General features: G+C 40.8%; 1 protein-coding gene across 1 annotated transcript in view; it reads right to left on the reverse strand.

Annotated features, from left to right (window-relative positions):
- The window catches only part of LOC144500622 (zinc finger protein 652-like), a 73,456-nt gene that overhangs the window by 26,158 nt on the left and 27,629 nt on the right, over positions 1-19,669 (reverse strand). The window contains 2 exon segments of the mRNA XM_078223855.1: positions 1,726-2,846; positions 2,849-2,936. Coding sequence (XP_078079981.1) covers positions 1,726-2,846; positions 2,849-2,936 — 1,209 coding nt within the window.

Genomic DNA, 19,669 nt, shown 5'->3' on the forward strand with positions numbered 1-19,669 from the left:
TTGTTTTATGTCAAAGCATAACGTAACTGTTGCACAGGAAATAAATTTAGAAAATGTATTTTATTTAGACAATTAGCATGTGTAAAGCTTGTCATAAAAATCCAAATATTCAATGCATGTAAAAGGGTTCTGAGGAAGTTATGTTTTAACTTAAGATCAGGTGATGAATAGATGCAGTGTGTTTTCTCCTGACACCCTCAATTTTTTTCAAAGTAATGAAGATAAGCACTTTCACACACTGGTTTACAAGACGATGGAGATGATAAAAATTCATTAAAAAATAAAACGGGCAAGAATTGTATTTAATTCTTCAACATCCTCATAAGAACAGCGGGAGATAGGGAGAGAGCTTGAGAGAGAAACAGTGATGGATTTTCCATTTTTAAAAACAACTTCCCATAAATAGACCTCAAAATTTGTGATGAAAATGTTAGATTTGAGCAACAGAAATATTTGTAATGTTCAGGGCACCATGCAAAAAGTATGAAGTGAACTGAACTTTAATCATATCCCGCTGTGATTATCTGAATGGAAATGCTATCAAAAGGAAGACGAGATACCAGTTTTAAACAAACAGGACCAGTTAGCAATTCATTTTCACTTCTCGCTGATTCTGATAGCTCTAGGAACCAACCACAACAACCGTTACCATGATTTTGCTAGACTTGTATCTTGCCAGCCCTTTGTAACAGTCATTTCTTTTTTCAGGGTGAATATCTTAATTGCATTGAAGTTCATTTTTAAAAGTTACATATTGGTGCCCATCTATGAAAGCTACAGTATAACTGAATAATCAAAGAGGATATTGCTTCAATGTGCACAAAGTTCTCTCAGTTATATGCATTTATCAAATGATAAAACCATTCTAATGTCCTTTACTTCGACATTCATATCAGGCCAATTTTAAACTTAACTACCAACATCTTTCCACTATTGAAAAGTACTCATTAAAACAAACACACAAAAAAAAACATTTTTTGCTTTAGGGTGAGCAATTGCTGTGATGCATTGAAATCCCTTGTATCAGGAAATTTCTTATATCCACTAACTACAACAAAATAGAAAGGAATAATGCAGCTATGGTCTCCATTCTACTGAAATCTTCACTTCATCTCAGCTATGGGACTAATTGGTTTGTGGCAGCTGGGTTTCATTCTTGGGGGCAGGCAGGGCTGGGGGGGGGGGGGGGGAAGAAGAGAAATCAATTGGTTATTGCACACCTCAAGAGTGATTAACTAACACCACCACATGGTTCGCAGCAGAGAATCAACGATCAAGCAAGTCGATCTCCCAGGCTAGGATAGAGTCAATGATCTTGGGTACCCGATGGAGGTTTAACTGAAGTGTTGCCAGATGCAATTTTTTTAAGCCATCTCGGCCTTTTGGCTAAGGTGAAGCGCCAGATCAAGCTGAAGATGGGGTGCAATGTCACATCTCGTCAGCTTGGATCTTATTTGGCTCTCTCATGGGGATATGGAATTGGATTCAATAGGAATTGAATTTTTTTTTTGGAAATAGACGGCCGGGGAGCCGGCTGCTTAACTTGGCTGCCAGGCAGGGAAAATCCTGCAAGCTTAAAATGACAAAAGGTGAGCACGTGTCTTCAATGGGAAACAGAACCTGAAAGAAATTGTCTTGTTTCTGACAGACGATCTACTTCATAATTAAGCTAGAAAATGCAAGATGTACTTTACCAATTAATACAAAGAAAGAGCTGTAGCCTACCTGAATATTTTTTTCACACTCTGTTTGTTGATGAAGGACAAGTTCACTTTCTAGCACAAATTTTTTCCCACACTTATCACAGATCTGCATTCGACTGTGAGTGACATTCATATGCTTTTCAAGATACCAGCGATTATTGAAGACTCTGGGACATTTCTCACAGGTGAGATTCTGTTTTTCTTCAATCTGCTTTTCTTTTTGATTTGGAACTTTGGGGTTTTTACTTTGTCTCTTTCTCTGCTTAGACATACTAATCTTTGCACTTTCCCTTGAGTGAGTTGCTTCTGCTGCCCCAATTCTGCTGGTTCCCTTGTTTTTTCCATGTTTGATATAGTCTTCTATTTCTTCTTCATCTTGTTCATCTTCAGTGTCAATGTCATCAACCTCATCGTCCCCCTCTTCATCATCACCATCACTGGAGTCAACCGTGGCAGTTTTCTCAGACTGTGAAGATACACCTTCTGTCCCTTTTGAAACATTTAAAGTCTGGTTATTAAGATTTACCTCAACAATGATTTGTTCTTGGTTATAGGATCGTTGGCCATCTGAGTCATTAGAGTCTTCGGCATCTCCTTCCATTCCACAAACATCCTCAGCTTGCTTATTTTCTTCATAATATGCTTGGTCTCTCGTTTTTAAATGTCGTTTTGCCATTGTATCTTCTACTTTCACCAAATATGGTTTAGTCCCTTCTCTTGGATAAATCTTGGTAGATAAATCAAGTTCTTTGTCAGAATTACAATAAAATGAAGGCGAGATCTGAGAGCACTGTTTTCCCTCCTGGGCCATCCCAGAAACGTGCAAAGCACAACTCTCAATCAGATTCTTGCAAGTGTTGGCAATATGACTCATCTGAAAGACCCTGACTATATTTACCACCTCCTGTACATCATATGGAATCACATCAAGTCTAGACGCATAAATAAAGCATAGTATCTGATTGAAACTTTGCAGTGCTAGGATCTCAGTAATTAGTTCAAATTGCTGCAAACACTTGGTCCGTATGAAGAGTAATAGAAAGAACCAGCTAAATGCTATTTTGTTAGCAACAAACAGCTGCTTTTGTTTTGTCACTACAATGTTGTCATCACAGAAGTGAGGCCCAAACATGCACTGCTCTCTTTGTTCATCAAACATGTGCAATGGAAACAGGCATTCTCCTGTAGAGTGTTCTCCAACAAAAGGTAGATGGCAGTCTTTCCAATCTTTAGCTGTAAGAAGAAGAAATAAATATGTTATTACCTGTAAATCACCAAGCTTAATACATCTGGAAGTTTGACAATAACCAAGAAAACATAAAAGCAACATAAGTGGAATAATGTACAAGTGAATAAATAATTGAAATTACAACAAGTATCTGCTAAAAATGCATAGCCCAAATCTTCAGCTTGTTTCATGATCAGAATTGCCAAACTTCTCCTGTAATTCAGTTTTATTAATTTATTTAGAATAATTTGCAATAAGATATATCTATAGGACAATGGATTCCACAGTCATTCTGAAGTTTCCCAATTTAACACTGATTTACATGAACAACTAATTCAGCACATTCTCCTCCCCGTGTCTGAGAGAGTTTCCTCCAGGTGTTTCAATTTCCTCCCACAGTCCAAAGATGTACAGGTTAAGTTTTTATCCATGCTAAATTGCCACTTAGTGTCAGGGGAACTAGCAGGGTAAATACATGGGGTTACGGGTAGGATTGTGGTGGGTGCAGACTTGATGGGCTGAATGGCCTCCTTCTGCACTGTAAGGAATCAATGGAATTCCTTAGAAGATTAAAAAATTAATACATTCATCTTGCACCACTAAAATCTGGAGTTTAGATCGCAAAAACTACAATTAAGCTCATGGATCTCAAAGACAGTGGTCAGCTGATTTGACTGCATCATACATAGCATTTCCCTCTGGTATTCAACTCAATGTATTTTAAAAGAATCAAATATTTTTGTATGAATTAAACCTTACTGTAAGTAAACAAGTTGTGGGGAGTTATTACTCTAGCACTTACTTTATCCATTTACATTAATCATACAAAAATATACCGACAGGAAGGTCAAGTTGTCACCAAAAGTAAAAATTCTGACCCATGCATTCTTTAAATAAAATGAGAATTTCTGTGAGGATATTAAAAGTTACAAATAAAAGGTGGGATACATGAAATTAAGATGCAGGTCAGCCTGCAATAGTGAAAGGGTACAGATTTGAGGAACTGAATAGCCAACACCTTTTCCTATATAAAATAATGTTGCATTTTTGATATCCTTACATTTTCTAACGTCTTCTGGGACAGGAAATTTTGAAGTAGAAAAATACATTGAATTGCAAGAGGGCGACACGGTGGCACAGTGGTTAACACTGCTGCCTCACAGCGGTTAACATTGCTGCCTCACAGCGCCAGGGACCCGGGTTCGATTCCCGGCTTGGGTCACTGTGTTGAGTTTGCACATTCTCCCGGTGTCTGTGTGGGTTTCCTCCAGGTGCTCTGGTTTCCTCCCACATTTCAAAGCTGTGCAGGTTAGGCGGATTGGCCATGCTAAATTGCCCCTTAGTGTCAGGGGGACTAGCTAGGGTAAATGCATAGGGTTATGGGGATAGAGCCTGTGTGGGATTGTGGTCGGTGCAGACCCGATGGGCCAAATGACCTACTTCTGCATTATAGGATGCTATGATTTCTATAAAGCTGAGAAATCCCTCAATCAGCTGTTTACAAATTCTGTACATCCAGTGCAAAGCTGAAAGATGTATCCACAGGTGTCCAAAATGTCATCAGCCCAGATGACCTCCATGCAATTCCCTTTTCTGAGTGAGCCAAAGGTCAGATACAGGGGCAGAAGAGTTCAAATCCCACCACGGCAGTCTGAGATTTGAACTTTTTTTTTAAGAAACAGCTATTCAAACTGTTCAACCAGTTGTTCAACTAGTTCAGGAATATTCTTAGGCAACCTGTTATAAATTTCACTCCGTCTAACCAAAATGAAAAATCCAGTCCCACATCAGGTGGTTGACTTTAACGGTCTTCCTGAAATGGTCTAGTAAGCCACTTTGTTATCAAACTGCTATAAAGACTGAAATGGTTCAAGGGTACCGCCATAACCTGCTTTTCAGAGCAACCAGAGATCAATCTTCCCAAAAGAACACAGAAGCCCTTGTGCACAAGTCAACTTCTTTAAAAACAAAATGCTGTGTGCATGAACAACTTATAGGAGCTCTCAGTTAAATAAATTCAAATTTTTAAAAAAGGAACATTGATTGAGCCTTATCAGTGATAGCCACATCCTGTGAATTAAATTTCAACATCAGAATTAAAAACCCTATGGTCTTGTTTAAAAACCTTCATAAAAGCCATCTTTTCAATCTGGCCTCGAGTATCCCCTGGCAACCCTTACATCCATGACTCAGCAACTGTTCCTTTTATTTTTGTAAATGCCTTGGGACGTCTTCTGCTGCACATAAGAGGCGTGATACAAATGCATGCTGCTGTTATTGGTGATTAAATTGTCTAGGATTTTTTCCATAAGAGTACATTACTTGGTGGGAAATTGCAATTGATTACTGCACAGTAGGAGGCCATTTGACTCATCATGTTTGCACTGGCTCTCTGAATGAGCATTTCACCTACTGCCACTCTCCTGTCTTCTTCTTGTAACCCTGGACATTGTTTCTGATACTAATCTAATTCCCTCTTGAATGTCTCAACCACATGCTCAGACAGTGCACTCCCGACCCCAACTACTTGCTGTGTGAAAAAGTTCTCTCAATATCTTTGCTTTTTTTTAACTGATTGATCTCAAGTCCATGCCCCTGGTTCTCAATCCTCTCTCCGATGGATGCAGTTCCTCCCCATCTACCCTGTCCAAGCCCTTGAGATTTTGAATACTTCTTTCAAATCTCCTTTCAGCCTTCTTTTCTCCAAGGAAAAAAAAATCCCAACTTCTCTATCCATCTTCATAACATAAGTTTCTCACCCCTGGAATCATTTGCATAAACCTTTTCTATATTCTCTCTAAAGCCTTCACACCCTTGATAAAATGTGGTGCCCTGAACTGTACGTAGTACTCCGGCGGAGGCCTTATACATAACATAACCTTTCAACATAACCTCCTTGCTCCTGCACTATGTCCCTATTATTAAAGTTGAGGATACTGTATGCTTTATTAACTATTCACTCAACCAGTCATGCCACTTTTAATGACTGATGCACAGACACTCAGGTCCCTTTGCTCCCGCATGTTTTAAAAATTTGTGCCATTTGCTACTGTCACTCCATGTTCTTCCTATCAAAATTTATCATCTCATATTTCTACATATTGAACTTCATCTGCCACCTATCCACCAACTTGCTTATGTCTTTTTGAAGTTCTACACCGTCAGCACCGTTTGCAACTCATCACATATTGAAGCAGTGCCCAAATGCAGCAAGGCATAGGCAACATTCAGGCTTAATAAATTACATTTATGCCACTAGTGCCCCAGGAACTTTTACAAGGAAGAATCCAGCCATCTCCCCTTGATATTACTTTTGCTGAATCCACCAACATACTGGGCATTACCATTGACCAGAAACATCAATACTGTAACTGCAAAAACAAGTCAGATGCAGGCAATTCTGCAGCAAGTAACTCAAGTCCCCAAAGACTGTCCACCATCTACAAGGCACAAATCAGGATTGTGCTGGAATATTCTCCACTTACCTGGAGGAGTGCAATTCCAACAACATTCAAGACAAAACTTGATTGGCACCCTGCTACTACCTTCAACATTTACTCCTGTTACCACTGATGCACAGTGGCAACAGAGTGTACCATATACAAGATGCACTGTAGCAGCTCAGCAAGGCTCCTTCAACAGCAACTTTCAAACATGCAATCTCTACCACCTCGAAGGGCAAGCAGATGCATGAGATCATCACCAAGTTCCCCTCCAAGTCACACGCCCATCCTGACTTGGAATCATAAGTGTGTGATGATTCTGTGCCTTTAAGAAATATATTTGTGTCATGTTTCTTGTGAGGGGACTGTTTTATACATCAAACTCGGATTAAGATGCCGATTGTCTACAACTCGCAGCCCATGTGCTGAACATGCAGATTATTGGGGTGTTTTAATGAGTTAATGTAGTTTTGTTATTTTTAGGGTTGTCGCCTGGGGTTTCAGAGTCGGGTTTAATTGGATTGATTGACATGAGAAAGTCATGTGAATGGGCAAAGCTAGGTCTTCAGAGCGACAAGTAGTTGTCTGCTGGGATCTGCCAAGGCAAGGTGTTTCCTCCCTCTCTCTGGAGTTCTGCTGTTTGAAGATAGATCGGTCTTTCTCTGGAGACTGCTGTCTGAGAGTCAGAAGACAAGCGTCTCTTTTTCTCTGTCCAGAGGTGGTAAAAGGCTGGAAGACTAGCAACTCACATAAGCCTGTATGTTTTGCTAACTGATGCTGAAGAGGAGTTTACGTCTATGGGGAATATTGCTTAAACTGGAAATAATAGAGATAGTTAGCAGTTAAAAATTATACCTTGTCATGTTTAAGTATCTCAAAAGTTGCACTAATTCCTTTTGGTTATAGTCAAACTGTATTGTTAAATAAAGTTTGTTTTAATAAAAGCTTCCTAGTGGGTCAATAGAATCACACCTGAAGCAAAATACTTTATGCTCGCACTAATGTCAAAAAAGATAGTCGGAGTCTAGGCCAATTTCATAATATACCTTGGAGTTTCTAATCTGGTTCCTAACAATTGCTATTCCATCACTGTTGTTGAGTCAAAATCCTGGAACTCCTTTCCCAATAGCACAGTGGGCGTATCTACGCCATATGGTCTGTAGTGTTTTAAGAAAATGGTTCATCACAATCTTCCCAAGGACAATAAATCCTGGCTTAGCCAGTTATGCCCGCATCCTATGAAAGGATAGAAAATTCAGTACAAACTAAGGCAGTGAGCTAACACTATCAAAAGAAATCAGCTTGAGTTGGGCAAAGACATTTGAAATCAATTTTGCACAATGGTTACATGCTAAAATATTGGGAAAAAATGTTCGGCCAATTGCAATTTTATATATATTATATAAAACCTGTGCTTATCATGAATCAGTTGCCCAAGAATTAACCTACTTCTCTCACGAGAGGGACTGCAGTTTGGTTTTGAGATGATAGCAATGATAAACTTGGAGGACATGCCTACAAATTAATTGACAGATAGCTAGTTTGTCTCTGGTGTTAACCTTTTCAGTATTGACAAATACATAGTCAGACATTTACAGCACAGAGAGGCCCTTCAAATCGGCGCTATCTATTCTAATCCTATTTTCCAGCATTTGGTCCATAGCCTTGTACGCTATGGCGTTTCAAGTGCTCATCTAAATGCTTCTTGAATGTTCCCACTTCAACCACCCTTTCAGGCAGTGAGTTCCAGATTCCTATCACCCTCAGGGTGAAAGATTTTTCCTCAAATCCCCTCGAAATCTCCTGCCCCTTTCCTTAAATCTATACCACCCGGTTATTGACCCCCTCTACTAAGGGGAAATGTTTCTTCCTATCTACCCTTTAAATGTCCCTCATAATTTTGTACACCTCAGTCAGGTCCCCTCTCAGCCTTCTCTGCTCCAAGGTAAACAACCGCAACCTAACCAGCCTCTCTTCATAGCCAAAATGTTTCAGCCCATCTTGTGAATCTCCACTGCACCCTTTCTAGTGCAAGCACATCCTTCCAACAGAGTGGCAACCTGAACTGCACACAGTACTCTAACTGTGGCCTGATGAACGTTTTTTACAGATCCATCATAACCTCCTTGTTCTTGTATTCTATACCATGGCTATATAAAAAGACAAGTATCCCATATGTCTTCTTAACCACCTTAGCTTATCCCTCTCGCCCTCTGGACTAGTGTCCTATCATTCATTGTATATTCTCTTGCCTTGTTAGTCCAATTCAATCACCTCACACTACTCAGGGTTAAATTCCATTTGCCACTGTTCTGCTCATCTGGTCTATATCTTCCTATAATCTAAGGCTTTCCCCCTCGCTCTTTATCGCACACCAATGTGTGTGTCATCTGCACACTTACTGATCATACCTCCCACATTCATGTCTAGATCATTAATGTACACTCCAACAGCAAGGGACCAGCACTGATCCCTGCAATACATCACTAGACACAAGCTTCCAGTTATAAATGTAAGCTTCGACAATCATCCTCTGCCTCCTGTCACTAAATCAATTTTGGATCCAATTTGCAAACTGCCATGGATCCCATGGGCTCCTAACTTCTTCATCAGTCTCCCATGCAGGACCTTGTCAAAAGCCTTACTGAAGTCAGTGTAGACTACATCAACTGCATGGTCCTCACTTAGTTACCTCTTTAAAAAACTCAGTCTAATTTGTTAGACATGACCTCCCCCTGACAAAGCCTTGCCGACTATCCCCGATTAATCCTTGCCTCCACAACTGGAGATTAATTCTGTCGCTCAGAATTTTTTTCCAATAATTTCCCTACACCTCTACTGGCCTGTAATTACCTGTTTTTTTCCCTCTACTTCCCTTCTTGAATAATGGTACCACATTAACTTTCCTCCAGTCCTTTGATACCTCTCCTGTGGCCAGAGAGGATTTGAAAATTAGTATCGGAGCTCCTGCAATCTCCTCCCTTGCCTCACACCGCAGCAGAGGATAGATCTCATCTGGGCCTAGGGATTTATCCATTTTTAAGAACAAAGAACAGTACAGCAAAGGAACAGGCCCTTTGGCCCATCAAGCCGGTGCTGGCACAGTCACCTCTCTAATCTAATATTTTCTTGCCTCTATGTGGTCCATACCCCTCTATTCTCTGCCTATTCATGCATCTATCCAGACGCTTCTTGAATGTTGTTACAGAATCTACTTCCACCACCTCCTCCGGCAGCACGTTCTAGGCATTCACCACCCTGTGAGAACAACTTGGCCCTTACATCTCCTTTAAACTTTCCTCGCTCTCTTTCAACCTATGCCCCCAAGTAATTGACCCTTCAACCCTGGGAAAAAGACTCTGACTATCCACGCGGCACAGTGGTTAGCATTGCTGCCTCACAGCGCCAGGGATCCGGGTTGGATTCCCGGCTTGGGTCACTGTCTGTGTGGAGTTTGCACATTCTCCCTGTGTCTGTATGGGTTTCCTCTGGGTGCTCCAGTTTCCTCCCACAGCCCAAAGATGTGCAGGTTAGGTGAATTGGCTATGCTAAATTCTCCCTCAGTTGTACCCGAACAGGCGCCGGAGTGCAGCGACTAGGGGATTTTCACAGTAACTTCATTGCAGTGTGAATGTCAACCTACTTGTGACTAATAAATAAACTTTAAAGCCGGTCATAATCTTGTAAACCGCTATCAGGTCCCTCTGATCCTCCGACGCGCCAATGAAAACAATCAAGTTTGTTCAACCTTTCTTCATAGTCCATATCCTTCAAACCAGGGAATATCCTGGATAAATCTCTTCTCCACCCTTTCCAATGCGTCAACATCCAGAATTGTTCACAACACTCTAAATGCGGCCTAACCAAAGACTAATACAGCTGCAACATGATTTTCCAATTCCTATACTCAACGCCCCGACCAGCATGCCATTCGCCTTCTTGACCACCTTGTCCACCAGAATTAATACCTTCAGGGAACTGTGGATCTGCACACCTAGATCCCTCTGGATGTTAATATTTCTAAGGGCTCTACCATTTACTGTATACTTTCCTTCTGCAGTAAACCTTCCAAATCGCATCACCTCACATTTGTCTGGGTTAAATTCCATCAGCCATCTTTCGGCCCAGGTCTCCAGCCAATTTATATCCTCTGACAATCCCCCTCCTATCCACTACTTCCCCAGTTTTTATATCATCTGCAAAATTACTAATCAGGCTACCTACATTTTCCTCCAAATCATAACAGAGGCTCCAGCATTGATCCTTGTGGAACACAGCTTGTCACAAGACCTCCAGTTAGAAAAGCATCCTTCCACTGCTACTCTCTGCTTTCTGTGCCCAAGCCAGTTTTGTATCCATCTTACCAGCTCACCTCAGATCCCATATGACTTCACCTTCTGTATCAGCCTGCCATGAGGAACCTTACTGAAGGCTTTACTAAAGTCCATATATACAACATCCACTGCTCTGCACTGGTCAATTTTTCTTGTCACTTCCTCAAAATAACTCAATCAAGTTTGTGAGACACGACCTCCCCTTCACAATACCATGCTGCCTAAAGTCGCTTCCAGATGTGAGTACATCATGCCCCTAAGAAACTTCACCAGTAATTTCTCCACCACTGGTTTAAGGCTCACAGGACTGTAAGTTCCCGGATTGTCTCTTCTGCCCTTCTTAAACAGAGGAGCAATGTTAGCTACTCTCCAATCCTCTGGTACCTTGCCCATGACTAAAGAGGATACAAAGATTTTGGTCACGACCTCAGCAATTTCTTCCCTCACCTCTCAGTATTCTAGGATGGACCCTATCTAGCTCTGGGGACTTGTCCACCTTAAATACCTCCTCCCTTTTTATCTCAACATCCTCTTTTCTACACTCACCATCCACCACATCCTTCTCCTTCGTGAATACTGATACAAAGTACTCATTAAAAAGGACCTCACCCACCTCATCTGCTCCACACACAAATTCCCTCCAGTGTCCTTGAGGGACCTACCCTTTCCTTAGTACCCTCTTCCTCCTGATATAAACATAAAAAGCCTTGGGATTCTCCTTAATCCTGCCTGCCAGACATTTCATGGCCCCTTTTTGCCCTAAGTCCTTGTTTAAGATCTTTCCTGCTACCTTTTTATTCCTTAAAAGCCTTATCCATTTTCAATTTCCTGAAACTTATGTATGCCTCCTTCTTCTCTTCCGCTAAGCTCACAATCTCTCCGGTCATCCAGGGTTCCCAAATCTTGCCATCTTTATCCTTCAATTTTACAGAGACATACTTGTCCTGAATTGTCAAATGACTTTGAAAAGACTCCCACATATTGGATGTGGATTTACCCTAAAACAGCCGCTCCCAGTCTACATTCCCTAGCTCCTGCCTAATACTGTCATAGTTAGCCTTCCCCCAGTTTAGTACTTTCACTCTGAGAATACTTCTATCCTTTTCTACAAGTATCTTGAAACTTATAGAATTGTTCCCAAAAGCTTAAGCTTGCCAAAATCTTTTTTACTTGCACCGCCCTTCTCCATAGTGAACACAGATCCAAAATACTCATTTAATACCTCACCTACATCTTTTGACCACACAGATTGCCACTTTGGCTCCTACTCTTTCCTAGTTACCCTCCTGTCCCTAATATACATAGACAACACCTTAAGATTTTCCTTTATCTTGCCCGCCAGTGTTTTCTTTATTCACCCTCTTCACTCTAATTTTCCTATACTCCTCTAGGGCATCCACTATTTTGAGCCCCCTGTCTCTGCCATAAGCATTCCCCCCCCCCCCCCCCTATCCAATCCTGTATATTCCTCGACATCCAGAGTTCTCTGCACTTTTTGGTCTCACCCTTTACAGAACATGTTGGCCCTGTACACACTCCATTTCCTTTTTGAATGACTCCCACTACGGATACAAGTAGCTGCTCCCAGTCGACTTTGGCCAGATCCTGTCTTATCATATTAAAAAGCAGCCTTCCCCAATTCAGAACCTCTATTTCTAGTCTATTTTGAACATTACCAAATTATGGTCACCATCACCAAAATGCTCCCCCACTGACATCTGTGCCACCTGCCCCATTTTATTCCCTGAAATTAGGTTCAGTACCACCCCCTCTCTTGTAGGACTTTCTATGTGCTGGCTCAAAAAGCTCTCCTGGATATACTTTGAGAATTCCATCCCCTTTAAGCCTTTCACACTTTGCCCATCCCAATTACTACAGGGGAAGTTGAAATCCCCTACTATTACTTTTACACTTCTTTAAGATTAGCCCACATATCTGCTCTCCTACCCCTCCTTAACTGTTTGGGGTCTGTGATACACTCCCAGCAACATGATTGCCCCCCTTTTTGTTTTCAAGTTCCACCCTCAATTGAAGAGCCTGCTAAGATATAATTGCTCCTTACTGCAGTAATCGATTCCATGGTCAATAATGCAACACCACCTTCTCTTTCACATTTCCTCCTCCTCCTCCCTCCCCGGGTCTCACCTGAAGATTCTATAACCCAGAATATTGAGCTGTTAGTCCTGCTCCTCCCTCAACCATGTCACTGTGATAGTGATGATATTATACTCCCTCGTGTTACCAGCGAACCTCAGGATGTCTCCTGTGGAACCCCAGGGTTTTGCAGAACCCAGTTTGGCCTAGTATATGAAGCATAACTTGATTAAATCACACTTGTGAAAAACAGCATGTGAAAAGCCAAATCTAATGTCTGAACCGTGAAAGGAACTCAGAAGCATTAGTGATAACAGGCATGTGACTGTGGCAGCCCACAGAGGGAATACTAATACGATTTCAAATTGGCAGTGCACATAGCTTGGTGGTGAATCTCCACCCTATGAACCCAAATTGGGTAGGGTTCAAAAAAAAAGTGTGGATGATGATGTGCTTTGACACAATGCAGCCCAGGCAGTGATACTGAAAATGACCCTGTGGTGTCAGCAATGAATTGGGCTATAATAACTGATATAAATTTGTTTTTGTATGTTTGTACCCATTCTGCAAAAACAACCCTTCAACATAATAAGAATGTTTCTCAGGGGTCCGTCAGTACTCTTGGGAGGTCCAAACGGTGGGAAACTCTGCACTAGATAATTAGCGTGTCAATATCTTACATCATGCAAGTCATTCTTATCACTCAATCACCATCATCTATCCCAAACCATCCCACAATTCAATATTCAAAAGCAACCAGACCTTTGAGGCTAGTCCACACCTCCTTCATAGTGGTCACTATACGTGGATGCTGCCTGGTTTGGAGGGTAGGTCTTATGAGGAAAGGTTGAGGGAACTTGGGCTTTTCTCTTTGGAGCGGAGGAGGTTGAGAGGAGACTTGATAGAGGTTTATAAGATGATGAGGGGGATCGATAGAGTGAACGTTCAAAGACTATTTCCTCGGGTGAATGGAGCGGTAACTAGGGGGCATAACTATAGGGTTCATGGTGGGAGATATAGGAAGGATGTCCGAGGTAGGTTTTTTACTCAGAGTGGTTGGGGTGTGGAATGGACTGCCTGCAGGGATAGTGGAGTCAGAAACTTTAGGAACATTTAAGAAGCTATTGGCTAGGCACATGGAGTACTTCGGGATGATAGGGAGGAAATAGCTTGATCTTGGTTTCAGACAAAGCTCGGCACAACATCGTGGGCCGAAGGGCCTGTTCTGTGCTGTACTGTTCTATGTTCTATGTGTATATACCTAACATTCAATTTCATAATCATCATCAGGTCTCCAGTTTTCAACCAAATTTTTAATTCACTCGCATTTAGTATTGAACATCAAAATTAAAAAAGAGACAAAACCTGGGTACAAAAGAAGGTTTTATTGATGCAAAATAATTCCATGTAAATTTGAAGAATCAAATATTTCCAAGTAAAATGCTCATAAGACATTGGTTGCCATTTTTGATCCAAGCATTAAATGGCACAGAACCAGAGACAAAACTTCCAGCTCCTGTGACTACTTGCCAAAATGTTGGTACGGCAAAAGGAACAACTTATCAAACGTCAATTTTTAAAATTACAGCGAGAGTTGCACCTAATTACAGACAGATAAATGCTGTCTGCTGTGAGGTCACAATGTAGGACAAAGTTCATCATAAGGTTCCTGGTGCCAATCATGAGAAAAGTTTACTTCCTAAAATCAAGCGTGCCTAACTTTTATTATTGGTTAACTGTAAATGCAGGATATTTCAGCCAGCAAGAGCCTAGGAAGCAGATTGTGCGCCATGATTACTTTATTCCAAAATGCTATACTTTTCCTTCCTAAAAGCCAAATAGGAGTTAGAACTCAGTTCTCAAACCTAAACCTGATGAGCTATGCTATGTTCAAAACACACAACATTTGACATATTTAGGAAGTGTACGACACAATATCCAAAGGAAAACCCTCCACTCTTTGCAAATACCACTTCTGGATCAAATTCGATGCATATCTGAGGAACAGATGACAAAACAAAACCTTGAGATCATTTAAAAAGAGGCATGTACGAGAACAAAATACTTCAGTGTTTCAGATTTATACTTGTAATTTATTACATTCTTAAAAACTGATACACCTTCAGCCTTGAGCAAGTATTTCTAAATCTTTTACTCCCTTTAACATATTCCTTATATATAAAAGTGGGCATTCATCACCTTTTCCAAATTTAAGTTTGGAAGCTTGTCCAAGAACAACTGGATCTAGCCTGAGCCTCAGAAGTAAGATGTTCAACAATTTAATAGCAATAGGATCAAAGAGCAGAAGATGAATTCCATTGACGATTTTAGCTTGAAGAGGGCATGGAAGAGAAGCTAGAGAAAAATGCATGTTCAAGATTAGAGTGGGTGACTTTTTGAAATGGATATAACCTAGAATGCTTTCAGTTAAGAATGGAGATTTCATCACCTGACTGCATTTTGCAAAGCAATATGAATGTAACTGAATGTTGCTTAAGCAGCAAGGTATCACAAAGTGCTCCTAAGGAATAATGCAGCTGTTCCTCTTTTGCCAGAATTGAATGTGACAAAAACATACTGACAAATTTCATTTACATCTCCTCAACTTTAATCAAATACAATGCTGAAATAAAATAAATCCAAATTCTTTAATACAATACCCAAACGAGCAGGTAAAATGTTTCTTTAAGATAGTCAACAGACGCAAGAATGAACAGGTTGGAATTCGGTTTGCTTCTTTTATTTTGTTGCTTTTCAGGAGAAGTAGAGTCAAGGATTTTCATCACAGCAACATGCCATTTGGCTCAACAAGTTTGTGCTGGTGTAACAAGCTATCTCCCATTTCATCCATATTTCAGAAACAGTTGGATTTCTTAATATTTGCATTGATGTATAAAAGTTTTATTAATTTGCAATAGAAAATGATAGGATAACAGCAAAGGGGGGGGGGGGAGAAAATAGGTCAGCAAGATTAAAATAAAGTAGGGCAGATGGACTTGGAAAAATTCATAAAAAGAAATGAACTAAAAATATATTTCTCAATTTAATCAGTGGAACAAAACTATTCTGCACACAATGTCCTTTTCTGAAGACGTCTTCCACTTATCTGTTCAAGTCTTCTGTATTTAACACTGACAAAGTTAGAAGTGGGAAAAGAAGATGGCAATCCTGTCATAAATCCTTCTAAATACAAAAAGACTTGTATGTCCAATTTATAAGATAATTGCATTCAATAATGAGGGACACGAGTCTTGAGATTTTTTTGAGGGTTATGGTTAAAAAGTATATAAAATGGAATTTAACAGCCAAATCAGGAGTCAAAATGAATAAATACAAACATTTGTCCGAATTTCATAGGCTGAAATCAAGTGCAGAATAAATATTTGCCATCTTAATTATGATAGAATCCCTACAATGCAGAAGGAGGCCATTCAGCCCATCGAGTCTGCATGGACTATTACCCAGGCCCTCTTCCCACAATCCCACACATTTTACCATGGCTAATCCATCTAACCTACACATCTTGTGACACCAAGGGGCAATTTAGCATGACCAATCCAACTTGCACATCTTTGGATTGTGGGAGGAAACTGGAGCATGTGGAGGAAATCCATGCAGACACGGGAAGAATGTGCAAACTCCAGTCACCCAAGGCCGGAATTGGATGCCTTGAGGCAGCAGTGCTAACTACTGTCACCGTGCTGCCTCAATTATTTTATTTGAGGATGTAAATTTGTAACCTGATAATTGCTTTTTCAAGTGATTCAGTTCATGCAAAAGAGGGTAACGTATAATTTAAAACAAGCGCTATTAGATTTTGACTATGTGCAAACAACTACTAAAATGATGCAAAAATTCCTACGGAGTGCCTCTGGCTCATTTTTTCATTTATTTAGCAAATCAACCAGTCGCTTTCTCCGTAGCCCCTCACATGAAGTTCTTGCAATATATCCAAAATTTACAATGAATGTAGAGCTCAGAAGCAGGCTATTCTGTCCATCTGACCTATGTTTATGCTCCACACTATTCTCCTCCCACCTTACTTCATCTCAGTCAATCAGCATGTCTTTCTATTTTTCATGTGCATACTTTGCATTCCCCTTAAATAAGATGCTCTATATTCATATTGCTCTTTTGGGTAAAGAAGGTTCTCCTGAATTCCCTATTAGATTTATTTGTGACCATCTTATGTCTAGTTTTGTACTTCCCCATAAATTGTAAATTTTCTTTACATCTACCTTATAAAGCGCTTTCACTATCTTAAGAACCCCCAATTGGTCACCCACTCAGCCTTCTCTTTTCTAATGAAAGCGTACCAGCATGTTCAGTTTTTCCAGCCAAGTACATCCTTTCATATTCTTGTGAATATTTCTTGCATCTTCACACTTGAAGATACTATGCTATTGATATATTTTATATTTTAAAAAGGGACTTTTAGAATTCTGTTTTTTTCTACAGGCAGTCGTATGTCTGTGGGAATACAGCTCAAATGCTGGGAAAGCAGGATAATTACTCATTTTAGTCATAGTGTTTACTGAGGAGAGGGCTCATGGACTCTTGTTTGCAAAAACAAGTCCCCTGGGGTTTTTCGATTAAAGGAATGGAAGGTGGGTTTAGGTATACAGGGTCAAGTGATAGTGGTTAATAGGAAGAGCTAAATATGTAGCAGGGAAACAGCTCTGTTCAACTTCTGGTTGGGGTTGTTTAAAGATAGAAGTCTGCAAGTTGCTCTGAAAATCAAAACCTCTCTGAAAGCTTCAAGACTGTTGACAATTTATTGCAAGTATGCCTAGGTTTACAGTACATTTAAAATAGCATTTTAAGTCTAAGAGGAAATGTTGCTTACTTCGAACTGAAATAGTGATGAGTTTAAAAAAAAAGAGTTGTTTTACTTAGTTTTTCCAACTTTGTTCAATTGTTAAGCTACTTCACATTTTGTTAGAGTAATATTTAAACTGTTATGAATAAAGCTAATTTTGATAAAAGGTCCCTAATTTTGTCAGTAGAATTACTCCTGGAGTGAAGCATACTATCTTCACATTTATGCCAAAATAGAAAAATTATTGGGCTCTAGTCTGGCTTCAAAATATACCTTGGGTTCAGATCCAGAACCCCAGCACACCGGGGGCAATCTTACGAAAGAAATTCGAAGTCTAAGACGAGCGTGAAAACAGGAAGTTTCTGATCCATTTTTTGGGAGAGTCCAAATCTGCTATCTGATGCATTAAAAAAACCTCAAAAACCTTTTCTGACTTGTAGGGGGAGGGGAGGGGCTTAAATTGGCCAAACTCTGGCTGAGAGCAGCAGAGGGCACCATTGCGCATGCGCAGGTCCCTCTGCTCTGAGAGCCTCTGCTGCTCTCAGCCAGCTTCCGTGCCTGACGCAAGCCTCACAATCCCCCCACCCCAGCTATCGCAGGGGCCCACGGCCTACCACAACCCGCACCCCACCTGGTTGGACTGACTGACCTCCCCACCGTCCTGTGCAATTGACTTATGATACCCCCCCTCCCCCAATTGCTGTGCAGAGTATGCAATGGTCCCCCCCTCCCCACCACCAATCCACCCACCCTTGTCTGGCTCTGACTCCAATAGGTGCAGTGGGCAATGCCAGAGTGCTTAGCTGGCACTATCCAAGGAGCATCACCCCCTGCCCCCAACCTCCCTGGGGGGGCCTCAATGGCCTCCGGTTCTACTGACAAAGCCAACACATCTGGTCCCAGTTGCTGGGGACCAGCTATGATTCTTGCTGGAGAGAACTTCTCCCGGAGGTGCCACAGAACCAAGTGAGCCTGGATGAATGAGTCCTGGCTCACTAAACACATGCAAAATATATTAAAATTAGATTAACATAATTTATTCAACCTCGTGCTGAAAGGCTGACCTCGCCGGATATCCGATGCCGGTAAGATCATGAGGCAAGAAATCAGGCGTGAACCCGATTTTCTCGCCTCTCGCCCGATCTCATCAGCTCGCCCTGCCGCAATGGCAAGATCACCCCCATTTTCTCTTTAAAAAAGATGGAAATTGGAACTGTGGACAATACTCCAACATCTAGATTTTCTTGTGTATACTGTTTAATGATCAAAAACAAACAACTTTAAAATGAAGTCTCCACATAAAATATCATGCAGTCAATACCAGCTACACACAATTGTTTTCACATTACCAGTTTATTTCCAAATTGTAGCACTATTCATGAGAGTCATGCAGTATAGAAGAGGCCCTTCGGCCCATTGAGTTTGTACCAACAAAACTACACTAAACCCACCATTGCCTTGATTATGATGACATTTCAAGTGCTCAGCCACGTAAAGGTTGTGCAAGTTAGGCATTGCAAAGTCAATAGTAGCCAATAAATTACTTTCTCAACTTGAGTCAGCATGAAGCAAGTTAACAATAATGAATCCAAGATATTGTGTGCACACTCACACTTAGTATGTGGTGGTGTTGTGATCAATTTCAGTATTCATGTGAAATTTTCATGCTACCAAATCTTTCAATAGCATAGCTGATAAAGTTGTGGTTATCCTGCTGAGAGATTGAGGGGGAGGGGGGAGGAGAACATACACATCCCTGGTGAATTTGGAAAGATTGAGACCTTAGGCAAAATGTATCTTAAAATGTTTTTCCCATCCACTATAAATCAAAAAGCTGCTTTTAACATAAGGAAACAACTCTTTATTTTCAATGGTCATTTGTTTAAGATGAAATTTTAATAGCAAATTATCACAAATCCTGCTCCAAGCCAACACCGCCATAAGAACACAAGAACTCGGAGCAGGAGTAGGCCACCTGGCCCCTCGAGCCTGCTCCGCCATTCAATAAGAACATGGCTGATCTTTTTGTGGACTCAGCTCCACTTACC

This window comes from Mustelus asterias, chromosome 11 (genome assembly GCF_964213995.1).
Source record: "Mustelus asterias chromosome 11, sMusAst1.hap1.1, whole genome shotgun sequence".
In the NCBI taxonomy this organism is placed as follows: Eukaryota; Metazoa; Chordata; class Chondrichthyes; order Carcharhiniformes; family Triakidae; genus Mustelus; species Mustelus asterias.